Here is a 15,222-nt window from a genome sequence, read left to right on the forward strand (position 1 = left end):
TCAAAACTAAAGGTCAGTTTCAGTCTCACTTGAAATTAAAGTTCCCTCAGGAACTGAAGTCACTTAATACCTACGAAGTTTCAGGAATAATTAAAGCAGATGTCATGAGCTGTAAACAATAAGTTACCATTCTACCAATCCACTTCTAATAGAATTTTTTTTTTAACTAAAGTTCAATTTAATTATATTAAAAGTTCTAATGAAAAAAAGAAAGTAAAAAAGCAGATGTTAAATTATGTAGAGAGAGCTATGTTATATATTTTGGTGTGTAAATGCTTGTTAATATTTTGTTGGTGTCAATATGATGAAATTGTGTGGATGTTGTGTTGCTGGTTGCAAGAGAAGTCCTTTTACTTTCTTCATCACATAACGGTGATTTAGTCTTTTATCATTAACAGAAATTAATATGATTTTGAAAGAACATTCTATAGATGAAAATAAAGTGTGCTCCGTGAATTTACTTTTTGGTTGTAAACAATTTAGGTTACCATGGAAAGGTTTAAGGCTACAACAAGTTATCTAGTATGAAATAAATGCATTGCTGAATAACAGCCAAATGATCCAAGGCAACAGCACAACAGACATCCATCTAATTTTTCTATCCTTACTTTTCTTTTCATGACACAACTGTGCACTTTCTCCTCATTACTCTTGCAAATATGCATTTGACTTGAGTCATCAGTAAAAGACACCTGTGTTACTTTTGTAACAAAGATCACTTCACTTTCAGCTTGTTGAGATGAGTGATTCTTTTATTTTGGCATCTCTATATTCAAAACCTCATCAAAATTATTATTCAGCATCAATTTGAATAGAAAATAATAAAAGAAGACGTTCATACTGGCTCCTGTTTTCCTTAAATGTAAGCTAACCAAGCTACCCCTGCAGAGATTTAACTCTTTTGTGGTGGTCCTTCTGCTTTATTGCCAAAGTTGGTTACTAGTCTATCTGCCACTCAATGGGGAAGAATGGAGCACCATGACTACTGCAGTCAACAAGCTTTAAGTTCTGTGTATTACCTTACACTGAATGCAGTAAAATGCAGACACTACATGGAAACACTGCAGACATCAAATTTTTTTCCTACATGTAAGGTAAGCAAAAAAAAAAAAAAAAAAAAAAACCCAAAACAAACAAACAAAAAAAACTGTTCTCAGAGCTGTTTACTGGTTGTTTTTAGACAGTTTTTTGGTCATTTCTCAGCTTGTGGCAAGCTTTCTTTTTGATTCAACTAAATGCTTATTTCAGTTGAAATTTTTAGAAACATCTTGTACCAGACAACAGATATTTAGAGCATCAGGTGAAGTCAGCGGTCAAGGAGTCATTGGACAAAATGTTCTTTGAAAACACACACCTGCAAAACCCTCGTTGCTACCATGAATTCTTTCTGCGCAGTCGACCCTACAAGGGGGAGCCTCCAACAGTGGCAGGTAAAATCTAACCTTGCATTTAAACGAAGCAACTTATAAAGCTGTTGATGTGCTGCAATTAGTCATCATTAAATATAATGAACTTAAGCACCATGTTAGCAGGAAGTTTAGGGTGTTTCAGCTCAAAATATTTACCTTGAAAGTAGCTTATATTTAAATTTTCATGTCCTATTCTCATCGATTATTTTTTCTAGTTCAGTTAAATTAAGCAATTGTAAAACAAATAATTACCAAATTCATAAATGATAACATGTATCATAAATATTTTTTACTTGCTGCAGTCACATTTTTAATGCAATTACAAAATGATCAGTCAAGTCTTGTGGATATGAGTTGTGTAAGACTGTTTCTTAAGGTTTTATCTACTAACAAATAAGCCTGATCAGAAGAGTCTCAGCATTTGAATGAGGTTATGTCAGCTGCTATGGCTGAACTCAAGACTATTCCATATCTGTGTTAAAACAGAAAACAACTGCACAAAACGTTTTATACAAACCAAACATAGACTGCAGTGTTAACTCTGCACTTTTAAAGTCCTTTTATCCTCCCTTTTATTTCCTCAGGATTTCTCCTCTACCCAGACCCACCTGTAAAAATGGAGACCACGTCTCGCGAGGCTTTCAGCATCAGACCTGCCCCACGAGGCAAAGGCAAAGGTCTGCAGTTTTATCTGAGTTTGGAAATTAAATTAGTCTTATCTGCTTCCAGATAAACTGAGATGCACTGACAGGCTATTATTATCCTCCAGGAGACCATAAAACCTTGAACACTCAGCAGGAGTTACTCCATCCTCATCCCACATGCTCGAGACAAACAGGAAAAGGAAAGAGCAACTGGGCCAAACAAACACATGGGGACAATCACGAAGGCATGCACAACTACTCAAACACACCAGCTGCATACAACGAAGAACATACAATAAAAATTAAGTCTCAGTATCAGAAGGATTTCCCTCCGCCATCCTGCTGTCGCATGAGGCGAACACCTGCCCTCCCACAGCCTGACAACATTGGCATCAACCCCGCCTTCAGGTGTGAGCAAGTTTATCATCATATTGCCCTGCAGCTACATGTAGTAAGCAGCTCATATGTGTGTGTTCTAATCCACAGGATTGAGTTTAGTACAGTCCAAAGAGATGCATACCCAGTCTGGCCCATCAACAACCCCAAGCATGCTGGGAGGCTGAGAGCAGCTTCATCCACACACCAAATTTGAGCTCTGAGTATAAATCTGCATATATATGAGAAGTAAGCTGGTCCAGCAGAAAGCTTTTGACAAGGAGGTGACACTCTCTCACCTCAGACTCTCTTGTGGCATGTCATATTCAAACATGATTAATACGTAAATGTAAAATAGTGATTGTGATTATTACCTCAGTGTGAGTGCAAAAGAAAAGTTAAGACAAAATTATTCATTTAGGAATTATTCATTGATTTGTGAAGTTTACCAGAAAAATGCATTTAAATGTTCCTCAATCACTCTTTTTCAGTGATTAAAGATGCACATATATCAGACATGGAGAAAGCAGTGATGGGCTTTTGATATGCTAGACATCAAAAGACAAATGACCTCTTCTCAGTCTTGTGAAGAAATGTTTTGAGTCCAGTCTTATCAGGATGTGATATAAGAGTCTGCAATTATAGGTGGCCTACACCTGCTAGACAAAGTGAACTTTACCACTGTTGTGTACTTTTATTGCACTGTTAATCACAAAAGGATTTTTGCTATTCCAACAGTAAAGGAAACATGGTAAGTCATTTGAAAAAGAATATGCAAGTAAAAATGGTGTGTCCTGTGCTATTGTAATTGTTTCTTAATTCTTAAGAACTGTACGACATCAGGAACTATATCTGGAAAAGGAATAATGTGATTCACAAGTCATTTAATATGCAATAAAATGCAATTGCTCTAATAGTTACTACTACTGGAAGGCTTTATTTGATTGTACATCAACACTGTAACGAACAAAATGAAGGGGAACCATTTTCAAACAGAATTTCAGTATTTGTTATTGATCAGTTTCCAAGTCATCAAACACATTAGACCCCCCCTAAAAAAATATTGGAAATGGTAGCTGAAGATGTGAACACCGTCTAATACAATAAAAAAGAAAAGAAGAAAATAAAAATAAAATTTAAAAAAAAAAAAAAAAAAAAAGATAAATAATAAAAACTGAAAATGAACACCCTTCTTTCCATACCCTCGTCAGGTATTGAATCTACTCCCCAGTCTGAACCAGTCTTGTTAAGTGTTGCACTTCTCTTCCTTAAAGTTACAGGCTTGTTTTTAATCAGTACTTCAGATGTCCTCTTGATCTTCCTCATCTTCTGTCACGATACCTCCGGTCGTCCCTCTCTCTGTCCCGGTAATCTCTCCTCTCTCTGCCCCACTCAACATCTCGGTGTCGGTGTCGGTCCCCTCTGTCTGCCAACCTGGTTCTGTCCCTGCCTCTACCCCCATCACCTCCCCATTCCTGCGCCGGTCCAGACCCGAGATTAATGGGTTTACGGAATGGCCTGTCCCTGCCGCCGAAACGAAGCTGTCCGGACTCCTTTTTCCCCCCAAGCCCACCACCGAGACGCCGTGGCACCCATCCCTTCAGGGTTCTTTCTTGTTCGAAGTCCACAAACACTTCGTGCTGGTCCACAACCAGCTTGTTTGCGTCCCGGCGTGCCCGGGTCACGGACCGCTCTTCCTTATATTCAATGAATGCGTATCCTTTCGAGAAACCTGTGACGATGTCCCGCACCAGTCGAAGCCGCTGTATGTCTCCGTATTTGGAGAATACTTTGTTCAGTTTATCTTCGGTTGTTTGAGGGTTCAAGCGGGATACAAACAGTGTAAGCAGTGGGTCTCCGGCAACGCCTTTGTTCGGTCTGTACCGGGCACACATGGCCCTCCATACCGCCCGGTCGTGGGGCTCCACATCCGTGCCGTCGATGCTGCCAGCTTTCAGTGGGTCGTAAACTTTCGCTATCGGACACCAGTCAGTCATTTCAGCTACAAGGAAGCAACAAAGCTCCAGTTGGTTTCAGGAGTTTCTTCCACACTCCCTCCACATATGTAAACTGTTAGGTCAATTTATCAAAACAATGTTAGCACTAAACAGTATCTCCTTCAAATGAAATAAGCCGCAAGTTCCGCGTGCATCGACAAAAACATTCCGTAAAGAAACAAGTTCTGTTTTTAATGGTTCTCTACCGCATGAACTTCTTACGTTAAGCTACCTTTCCTAATGTTAACTGTTGAAATGCATAAAATGTCCGTTGTTGTATAGTACAAATTTTTTTTTTACATGTAAATCTGAATAAAGCCTTTAAATTGTAATTAGACACACACACACGCATGTGTGTGTGTGTGTGTATATATATATATATATATATATATATATATATATATATATATATATATATATATATACACACACACACACACAGTTGTGTCCATATTCATTCATACCCTTTCATTAAAGAAGGAAAAAACAGCTGCCTGTAAAATAAGCTGAAATTGAAGTAATAATAAATTTTATGAAAATCATTACATTATTTTCTAATTCTAGTTCAATAAAAATATTTATTTTAAAAAGCAAACAAATAAGGTAATTTATTACATATTACATCACTCATAAACTAATATTTTGTTGAACAATCCTTTAATGTTTCCGCTACAGTCAGTTGTTTTCTGTTCCTCTGTCAGACTTCTGCACCTGTTGACAGGTACTTTGTTCCACTGTTCAACAGAAAAGTGCTCTAATTTGTCCAAGACCAATTTGTTTGTTTTTTTCTTTCTTCAACTCAAAATAAATGAAAAAACAGTCTTACATTACTAAATTCTATTTTGCAAATTTTTAGTTATTGTTCCTGTTTAAAGTCTCAAGTTAGAGCGACTGTTTTAAATTCAGCCTTTTATTTAATTAAAGGGTATGTACGCATATGAGCACAACTGTATATATATATATATATATATATATATATATATATATAGATTTATATATTCATTCATATGTAATAGGTGAGGTACTGAGATTTTTGGACTGGAATTGACACATCTACTATATGCCGATCAGTACAGTGTTAACATCCCCATGCCTCTTTTTCTCCAATAGTTTAAACATCTTGACTTGATGTACACAGAAGAATCAAAGTGTGCAAATAACAACAGGTGAAGAAATGGTTTTGCCGAGCTTACTTATATGATTTTTTGATAGTTTTGTCTCTTATTGAATACAGTGTGAATCCAATGCTTACTCTGGAAGCTCCACTAAGTTTGGTAGTAAGTAATGCAGTTTGCATCTTAACATGGTCTTCACAATGCTGTATTAGACAAACATGCAACAGCTTTACCATATTTCAACCTACCGTTTTACTAAAACCACTAAAAATTCTAAATTAAATTGTTGACACAAGTCCACATTCAGTTTAAGCTAAATAACACTAACGACTGAGAATGAACCCTTATCCTGTAAATACCCAAATTCTCTTTGTTAGCGAAAGAATCATGACACAAAATTTTACAAAATCATATTTAATAAAACAGTGAAACACGTGTCTGGGCTCCATACTGGTTGTGTTACAACAAAAATCATTAAAATACTCTCACATCACTGCTATTTACAGTTTCATATGTTGCCTATTATTCAGTATCAAAATGTTTTTAAAGATGAACAAAAACAATTTATTTCAAAATATGTTTTCTGTTAGGTGGGTGTGTCTCTTCTACAGTTGTTTTAACAAAAAAAGTGTAGATCATAAGCAATCTTTTCCTGATTCATCAGTTTCCAGAGCCTCTACATGTCCTCCACGCTCCATTTATAAGCTGCCTCCTGGATGGCTTTTTTATCAGCTATCCGCACGTAGCGCTTCTGTTCAAATCCATTTGACCTGTGAGAGACAAATAAAATACTATTTTCAAATCTGCATTCACACTTTAAACTCCATCCTTGACATAATGCATCACAGCACTTGGGTTCATTTTAGGGTAGGAGCTAAAATCCTATGAATCATGATTACACTGTACCTGTCAACTCCATCCCAGCGATAACCTGGTTGGATGTTGAACCGATTTGGAGGTGGTGCAGGTCCTTTATAACAAGGTTTTTCTGCAAATAAAAACATATTTAAAATGTATACTTTAAGTGGCAAGGAAAATTACTTTGCAATTCATGGACATGAAGCACAACTTGAGATTCTGGCCAAGTCCTTCTCAATAGAACAAAACAAGATGGTACAGGACCTTTCTGTAAATCCAAATCCCTTCTTGTACTGTTTTTTTCCCCATAGATTTACCTATTCGAAAATAAACAATAAAATGTGTAGTTTAATGTTTAAAACCTTGTGCTTTTGTGTTGCGATCCTTCTTCCGCCTGAGCATTGCAGCCATGGGATCCCCTTCCCTTTCCTGCTCTCTCAACATACGGTCAAGATCTTCGTCATCATAGTGGCGTGCCAATGGCTTCTGGGCTTCATGTAGTGCATCCTCAAGTTTTTGCTGCTGCATTTGGCTTTGAGCCAATCTACACACACATGCACACACTTTTACATTAATAAATGGAGCACTTAACACCTTTTAACTCTCATATCCACAAAAATCACACACCAACTATTTTAGATGTGTGTCATTATTTTGCAATTACCCTTTCCCCCACTGAGCATATTTTTCATCCTTTGCTGCTTTTTCTACAGCTTTCTTCTTCTGTTCTTCTCTCTCTGAGTCCAAATCTCTTCTTTTACCACTTTTGTCTCGGAACACTGTCTGAGCATTGCGGGACTCATCTAGTTAAACAGAAAAATCAGACAAAAGAAACAAACATAACCTTTAAAAAGGCACCAATCAAATTTATTACATAATCTACATCAAAGATCAATATTAGACAAGCAGACATAAAGAGATGCAAAGGTCAATGTTTTATACAATCTATAGGTATGAAAAAAAAAAAAAAGCTGACCTTCAAGAGGTTGATTGTTTCTTTCTCTGCAGCGGTTTTCCTCTTGCTCTTTCCTTAGAATTTCGACTGAAACCAGGCCGGCTCTCCCACCAGAAAGCATCCTCTTGTCCTTAAAACAACAAACCACTTTGAATTTGTGATGAAACAGATTATCTTTAATTTTTCAAATTATGCAGTTTGCTCACCTGTGAATGACCAGGTCTACGAGGTGGTGACAAATCTCCATCGGAGTCTTTTCCAATTTGTGATCGTCTCCTGGGTGGAGACTGGTCAGAATCAGAGCCTCGTCTTGCTTTTGAATGCCTTCTGGGAGGAGATTGGTCTGAGTCTGATGCTACTTGAGTTAGGGGCTTTTTGCGTGGGGGTGACTGATCAGAATCTGAATCGTGTCTATTCTGACCCCTCTTAGCCAGAGGTGAGCGATTAGGAGATGTTTTTGTACTAGACAAGGTGTGTTTTTTTCTGGTAGGAGATGAATCTGAAACACAAATAGTAAAATGTGTGAGTCAAAGGTTTTTTATGATAACAAAAAAATAAAGTCTTTCCATTGTTAATAAAGTTCTGTGTGAGAAGGCTTTTCATTAATTTAATCAAAGCATTTTTTGGAAAACTGAGGTATTGCTGTGTTAAGTGTTAAGATATTTTCAATTGATAATTGCATTATCTTGAAAGAAACCAGAAACATCAAAGAGAAACAAAAACAAAACAAACAGCCCTCTCACTACTCACCTTTACTTTTCACTTTCCCTTGCTTCCCTAAATGTTGCCTTTGAGGTGACAAATCTGGCAAGTCGTGGCGGCCTCTCCTTGGAGGAGATATATCTGGTGAGTCATGGCGGCCTCTCTTGGGAGAAGATCTATCTTGAGAGTCATGACGTTTTTTCCTGACAGGAGAATTGTGCCCACTTCCCTTTGATGAAACCCCAGGTGAGTCGTGGCAGATACTGCTTGATGCCAGAGGCTCCATTTGCTCTCTTTCTTTCTCCTCATCTTTGTCTTTATCATCATCATCATCCGCTACAGGAGAGGACACTTAAAGTAAATAACAATCTTGTAAAACAACAGAAGAAATTCAGGTTCTTTCAAAACTACCTCCAACTACTTTCCATCTGTTGCTGTTCCTAAAGGTTTCCATCTGTTTCACTTCCTCTGGTCGATCATCAATGACCTCAGCAATCTGAGTAAGAAAATGATTTAAAAGAGAAATATGTAATTGTTATCAGGCCAAAATAAATATTCAGCACCTATTCTGACTGATGTTTTATACACAGATTGATCATCCATCTAACGTCTTATGTTCTGGAGGTTTACAGAGATTTACAAAATGAACTGCTGTGTATGTTGTGTCTACCCAGCGTCCCTAAGGATGGAAAAGGACTATTTAAATGTTTAATATGTAACAAAGTAATGGCATAACGTAACTAACGTGTATAAAAAAGTTAACTAGCTGGAAAAGAGATCAAATGAATGGACTTGAGTTAGCATGTAGGCTAACAGTTTATAGTTTCTCACCACTGGAGCCTCTTCTTCATCCTCCTCAATCTCCTCCTGCTCGTTGACCATCTGTCTCCAGTCAATGTCATCGTCTACTATTTTAAGTCTTGAAGTGGGGAGGAAATTTATGTTAAATAACAGTGAAAACAGTAAGAAACGCGAAAAGCAGTAACTAGCTTAGCAAGTAGCATACACGCCACCGGTCTGGGACAAGATAAATTAAACTTTCTTTTTAACGCACCCTCTTTCAGGAACCTTGCGTCGTTTCTTTTTTATCTTCTCTTTAGATTTTTTGGCGTCTTCGTTAGTTGATAAATAACGTTTAAGATACTCAGCTTTAGAAAGCTCCGCTCCTTTACTGCTACCCGTGGAAGCAGCCATTTTTGTGTTGTCCAAAACTACGGAAAACACGGAGGGTCAAGAATATCCAGACATCTACCTGCTAGAACATTTTAGCCTTGTGGTGGACGGACCGTCGCTGTAATGTTCGTCTCTGAAACTTACTAGCCCCGAGAGCTGACAGCAAAAATAATAATTTCACACAAACTGTTAAACATAATGGAATACGTTGCACACCTTTTGCCTAAGACTTTAAATCTTGGTCCTATCTGCCCAGCTACAGAAGTTATTTTGGCAACGAGGGCCAATGTAGAAAGAATTCCTATCCACTGCAATAATATTTCATAACAATTGGCTTTACCTGCTCTGGACTGGGGACTCATTTAGAATTAAATTTACAGTCCACCTGGTTCTTTTTCTTTTCTTTTCTTTTCTTTTGTTCATTGGCCTGTTTTGTTTTTGATAAACACCTCAAAGATTTAATTTCCTCTTTCAATTATTAAATGATCTTTTATTAAATATTTTTAAAATACACTGTCTATATCTTGGATATAAACATTTACAAAACAAATCATTTCTAAAATTTAATCTTCAATCATTTAAACCCACATTAGATACCATGTTGACTCCGAGGGCCTAACTTTTTTTTTTTTTTTTTTGTCTTGTCCAGCATTTAGGCAAGCAGAATGACGGTCTGGATGCTGTGTTCTGCTGAGCAAATTTTCTCTGCCAAGGGAAGCTTGGGGGGGGGGGGGGGGGGGGGGGGGGGGGGGTGATTGGATGCCATAGACATGTGAAGTCATAATACCTAGCTTATTTGTCATTGGTGCAACTGATACTGCCATATAAATATGTCATATGACACAGCATATTTCTTATGAAGTCCCTAAAAAGTATATCTGATTTCATGGGAACTTTGGTAAACAAGTTCAACCATAGTTAATAATGTAGCCAATGGCCAAATTTCCTTTTTTTTTTTAAAAAAAAAAAAAAAATACTACAATAATTTAACATCACAGAGTAATAAACAGTAAATATACAAACATTATTTCATTTTTTTACATTTTGTTTAAAAGCCAACAAAAAGGATGATGTTTGACTGGAATTGTTATTGTAGGCCAAAATTATAATTCAAATAGTTTTTGTCTGGCCTTGATTTTCATAGCAATATTAATCTAACTTATCTGGAATAAAGTAGGCGTCCGAGTCATACATTAACTAATTGCTAGGTGATGTGGAAAAAACCTAACAAAAATACAACATTTTATTTATGAAAACACAAGTTTTATCTTTCTCAAAATTATATTTTATTAAGTGCATTTATTCACATAAAGTGCTTGCATGTCTGAAGCAAAAGGCCTCTAAATATTCATGGTATTATCCATGTAAATGCTTCAATACTGTTACAGCTTTTGTTGTAGGAAAAACAATATAGTGATAGAAGATATGGTGTCAGTATGTAGATAGAAGCAAATGTGTTTAGATGTAAGTGCACCTGCACAAGCTTGACTGTTTCCTCATTATTAATTTATTTCTTCAGCAGTGTGAGTAATAGAGGAAGAGGAGCAGAGAACCAATCCAGGACCAGGAAGTCTTCAGAAACAAGCTCACAGCCGAGCACGGCACAAGTTGATCTGCAGAGGAAGAAAAGCAGGGACACAAACACTGTAAAACCTCCTGATATTGTCTGCCATTAATCATTCACATCCCCACTACCTCAGATTCTTGACTAGCTCACCTACCTTTCTCCACAGTGACACTTTCAACCTGACCAGATATTTTACAAATGTACGTGGTATTGTGCGGGAGTGTGTCTGTGAAGCCAGAAAGAGTCATTCTGTAGCCGTGAGGTTCCAGCTCAACTACTTCACTTTTGTCTTTGAACTGCGCCTCTGCTGATGAACCAGACACGTTGGTGTTAATGAGGGCCTCTTTGGTTCCAGAAGACCAAGAAAACTCATAGCTGGTGATTTTGCTGGGCTTCGGCTCGATCCGACAGTCCACTCTCAGCTCATTGTCATCCTCAACACAGACAGATATAAGCTCAGATTGTACTGGCATCAGCAGCACTGGGGTAGGAGACAAAGGACATATAATTTAAGAGGACATGTCGACTGGCACATATTTGACTTTAAACTCATTCTGCATTGCTTTCTTACCTCCCAGCACTCCCCAAATAAACAAAGACTTGAACATGATGGATAAGTGCCCATCCAACTATGAGACAAATAAATGACAGCAAATAATAATTTAAAAAAAATCCCTTTAGGTGTATGTTAGGTCATTTTGGGATAAACTCATGTATGATTAGCACAGACAGCTGTAAAATTAAACAAACAGACTCCAAAGGAACAAAACACAGCAAATACAAGTGAGAAATGTGCCGATGCTCCAATGAAAATGTCTCTTCATGTTCTGTTTATTCAAAACTTGACCCATCTTTGTCCAAAAACAATGACTAGGCAGGATTCTGAACATGGCTCCTAATATTTTACCTTTCTCTAGGTCAAATTTTGCTGTCCAAAACCATAAAATACAGTCCTTGTTTTAAATTCAGACTATTCACCCAGTCCTTTTAGATGCACGTTGTCTCTTCTCCATGCCCTTGTAGCTCTATGTTGTAGCATGTTTCATGATCTGGATGGGACATTAGCCCTTATATCTACTGCCTATATGGGACAACTAGGCACATTTAAGGAGTCTTACCTTTCCTCGTGGCTGAATGATGCAGCAACTCTTTCCTGCGTGGTCTATTCTGGTTGAGGGTATAAACAGCAGCTTGTAGTCGTCTCAACGTGCGACACTACCGAGCATCTCCCTTCTCTCACAAGGTAGGAGAAATACAGAGGGATGGAGAGAGAGAGAGAGAGAGAGTGGGAGGGATAAGGGTGGAACAGCAAGTGCTGATTTGTCTCTTTAAACTGCAGTGCCTGACAGAGGACATGAACTGGGCAGGATGTTGGTTTGTGCTGAGGCAAAACTTGATCATTGATTTTATCAGCAGGGTGGATGACCCTGTCTCCTTCCTCTTTTGTCTCCTCACTTTTGTCTCATTTCCCGAATCATCCTGTCCTAATTTGCCCTTCATGTCTCAGTTGATAGATTTCCTGATTTCCATGTGCAGTTCTAAATGACTCCCAAAGAGGTTGTCTGATTGTGCAAAAAGTAAATATCTTCGTCCTTGTAGTGATGATACTGTGGTACAATGACTTAGCTTAAATCATATAATGAGAATACAGATAAACATTATTACTAATTAATGATATATTTTTTTCTGATGGACTGGAGAATAGCATGATGAGTCAGTTGAATCTAACAAGATGGATTTGTGCATTGAGGTTTATAACCTGCTCAAATGATACATGTTTTCTGTTTTAATTCAGCAAATGACTCAAACATAAATGCTACTACTTGATGTAGCAAACAAGGTTTCAACAAACTAATTAATATCTGTAGTCTTTAAAATACAGATAATATTATTAGTTATTATTGTATCTAAGCTGGAAATATATGATAATAGTGATGTAGGTGACTTTGGTGTAGGACAAGAGTCAAACATAAAACAAGAAACTGTATAGAAAGAAGATTCTTACATGTAAAAGAGCAATAGAAAGAAAACATTTATAAAAACAAAAGTAGAAACAGAATAATCCCTAAAAAAGAACTCTGTATACCAAAGAGCAACATTTACATTTTAAATGTTACTAAGAGAACACATATTTCATAATTAGCTTGAAAAAAATCAACAAATGATCATCTTCATAGTGCTTACAAGATCTGTGATTTGATTCAAGTCTTGTCAGTCATCACTAAATATATAGTGCTGGTAAACTGCCTTAAGGGAGATTTTAAGGGAGAAAAAACATTTCATAGCCTTGCTATTGAGGTGAGTTTAAAGTTTAAAATATATAACCATGTTATATAAATGTACATGCAAGATGAGAAATCACAACATATTATAAAATAATAACAAAAAAAGACCTGATATATTTACAGAAGACAAAATAAAGTAATAAAATAATTTAATCTGCTGAGTGACAGTGCAAAAATACACCCTTCTGTTCACACAGTATCACTGCATTCCAGCCCTTGGTAAATTTGTGGCCTACTAGAAATTTCTAGCACTCTGCTGCTAAAAAATAACCCAGTTTCAGCTCACGACCACCACCCAATGGCCATCAAGCGGAATATCACAAAGTGAGCTGGATGTAAATTCATATTACAGCAATGCAAGGAGCAACTGTTGGGCCATTAGAGGTTAAATGGTTCACTGCATACATATGAAAATAGCCAAATTTTTGTTGTGTTCACCGACACAACACCGACATTATTAAAACTCCATTCTTATGAGAGTCCTAACTGGTGAAAAACACAAAATGTGAAATTAGTTTTGAGGGAATTGTGAAAAACAAATGTTTTGGACATCCAGTCATTATGCATGTTTTCATCTTGCTTTCAACTGAGCAGGCCATGGATCTTTAAAAAAAAAATGAGATGCTGTCACAAAAGTGAGGTGCAAAGCAGCAGATGCAACTCATTTTGACACTATTTTTTTAAACTTTGAATAACCTGCTTCATGATTGTACAGAACTGCTTCATTCCCATGGCAACAAAAAGCATCTGGACTGACAGAGAGCTATTTTAAGATATCTCAGGAATATTACACAGTAACAGTCACTATCCCTTCCTGCATCATGTTTATCTTTTTCCTTCATCCTAAATTCCTAAATAAAAGATAAACTGAATTATTTTATTTGTACTTGAAGACTGCATGGTCATCCTCTCCTGGGAAGACTGGCACTGATCTTGAACGTTTTTTTACTTGTGAATTTTTCACAGAAGAACGAAACAGCTTGTAAACAGCCGTTTAACCCTTCACAGGCTGATCAGCAGCAACAGTCGCTGCTCCAAGATCACTGAAGTCTTTTCTCTTGGTATTTTAGTATTATAATGTTATATTATACACAAATCAGAAAAGCGAACTGGCAAAATGTCTTCTCTGGCTGTGGTAACACTTGCTTAAAATGATTCAAATTAACTTCTTTAATTCCCTGTCTGGGTGTACTAGGTCTAAGTTACTCTTCTTTTAAAAAAAAAAAAAAAATACTGTTCAGTGAACACACAGCGGATCCTTTCTGGGTTTTTTTTTCTTTTTAATTTTTAAATTTTTTTTTTTTTTTTTTACCTCCATTAAGTCTTTTCATGTAACCTGACTGAAACTTTTCTTTCTTTAGTGCAAACCAGCCGGACTGTTGGCGGGTTGCTGCTACTTACGGTGACAGATAGCGTATTTGTCAGTCTGGACTGGGGGTAGGCTATCTCGGAAATAATCTGCCCACACGTTAAGCTGCTTTATCCCCAGCAAGCCTCAGACTGCTGCGCTCTGACACCAGTCTGGGGGAAGCCGCCGGAATTAGAAGGACAGAAAGAAAAAGTGAAAGAAGACGCGCAAACAAGTTAGATTCCGCCAAGACTGGGTGGGTGGAAGTTGGGGGTGTGCGCTCCCTTTGTGCCATACAAGACCGGACTCTGGTCCTGAAGCTGAGCCTGCTGCTGTGTTTTCGGTCTGAGAGGCACAAGGAATTTGACAACTTCACACTGGGAATTGAAGCACAGTGAAAAGCTGGCAACGGTGGTTTGGGCATGGAACAGACTGGATCTTGGATACTCTTGATAACATCTTGTCTTCTTTTTCTTGGTAAGTTAAGGCTTTCATCAGCGCTCGTTGAGTATAAAGACAGCAGCTATCTGTGACTGGGGCTCAAAGATTAATCACTGAAAACAAACAAGCTTATAAAAACGCCAAACTACAAGCTAAAACGTGTTATCTGTAGCCAACTACCCAAACTTGGAGGGAAAGAGTAAAGTTTTCTTCTTCTTTTTAAAATGATTTTATGCTGGAAGCCCATCATATGAGATTAATCATTATTCTCAAATGTATCATAATTTGTTAATATGATGAAGCAGTTTGTACAGACATAAATACCACTCTTTATTACACTGGCTGCAGCAAAT

General features: G+C 37.3%; 3 protein-coding genes across 3 annotated transcripts; all 3 read right to left on the bottom strand.

Annotated features, from left to right (window-relative positions):
- Positions 1-3,479: 3,479 nt before the first annotated feature.
- Positions 3,480-4,540, bottom strand: snrnp35 (small nuclear ribonucleoprotein 35 (U11/U12)). Its single transcript, XM_079247210.1, has one exon. It carries the CDS (start codon positions 4,423-4,425, stop codon positions 3,751-3,753), a length of 675 nt encoding a protein of 224 aa, XP_079103336.1. The 5' UTR covers positions 4,426-4,540; the 3' UTR covers positions 3,480-3,750.
- A 1,444-nt stretch (positions 4,541-5,984) lies between these two features.
- bud13 (BUD13 homolog) lies at positions 5,985-9,267 on the bottom strand. The gene is made up of 10 exons (XM_079247625.1): positions 9,110-9,267; positions 8,887-8,974; positions 8,467-8,551; positions 8,104-8,391; positions 7,560-7,852; positions 7,375-7,483; positions 7,063-7,201; positions 6,761-6,942; positions 6,447-6,528; positions 5,985-6,310 (listed from the first exon to the last, which is right to left on the bottom strand). The coding sequence occupies exons 1-10, from the start codon at positions 9,247-9,249 to the stop codon at positions 6,217-6,219; spliced, it is 1,500 nt and encodes a 499-aa protein (XP_079103751.1). The 5' UTR covers positions 9,250-9,267; the 3' UTR covers positions 5,985-6,216.
- Positions 9,268-10,722: 1,455 nt separating this feature from the next.
- LOC306761915 (thy-1 membrane glycoprotein) lies at positions 10,723-11,943 on the bottom strand. Its single transcript, XM_079248244.1, has 4 exons — positions 11,914-11,943; positions 11,367-11,424; positions 10,950-11,276; positions 10,723-10,841 (listed from the first exon to the last, which is right to left on the bottom strand). The coding sequence occupies exons 2-4, from the start codon at positions 11,401-11,403 to the stop codon at positions 10,744-10,746; spliced, it is 462 nt and encodes a 153-aa protein (XP_079104370.1). The 5' UTR covers positions 11,404-11,424; positions 11,914-11,943; the 3' UTR covers positions 10,723-10,743.
- Positions 11,944-15,222: the final 3,279 nt, after the last annotated feature.

Source organism: Telmatherina bonti, assembly GCF_933228915.1.
Source record: "Telmatherina bonti genome assembly, chromosome: 10".
Classification (NCBI taxonomy): Eukaryota; Metazoa; Chordata; class Actinopteri; order Atheriniformes; family Telmatherinidae; genus Telmatherina; species Telmatherina bonti.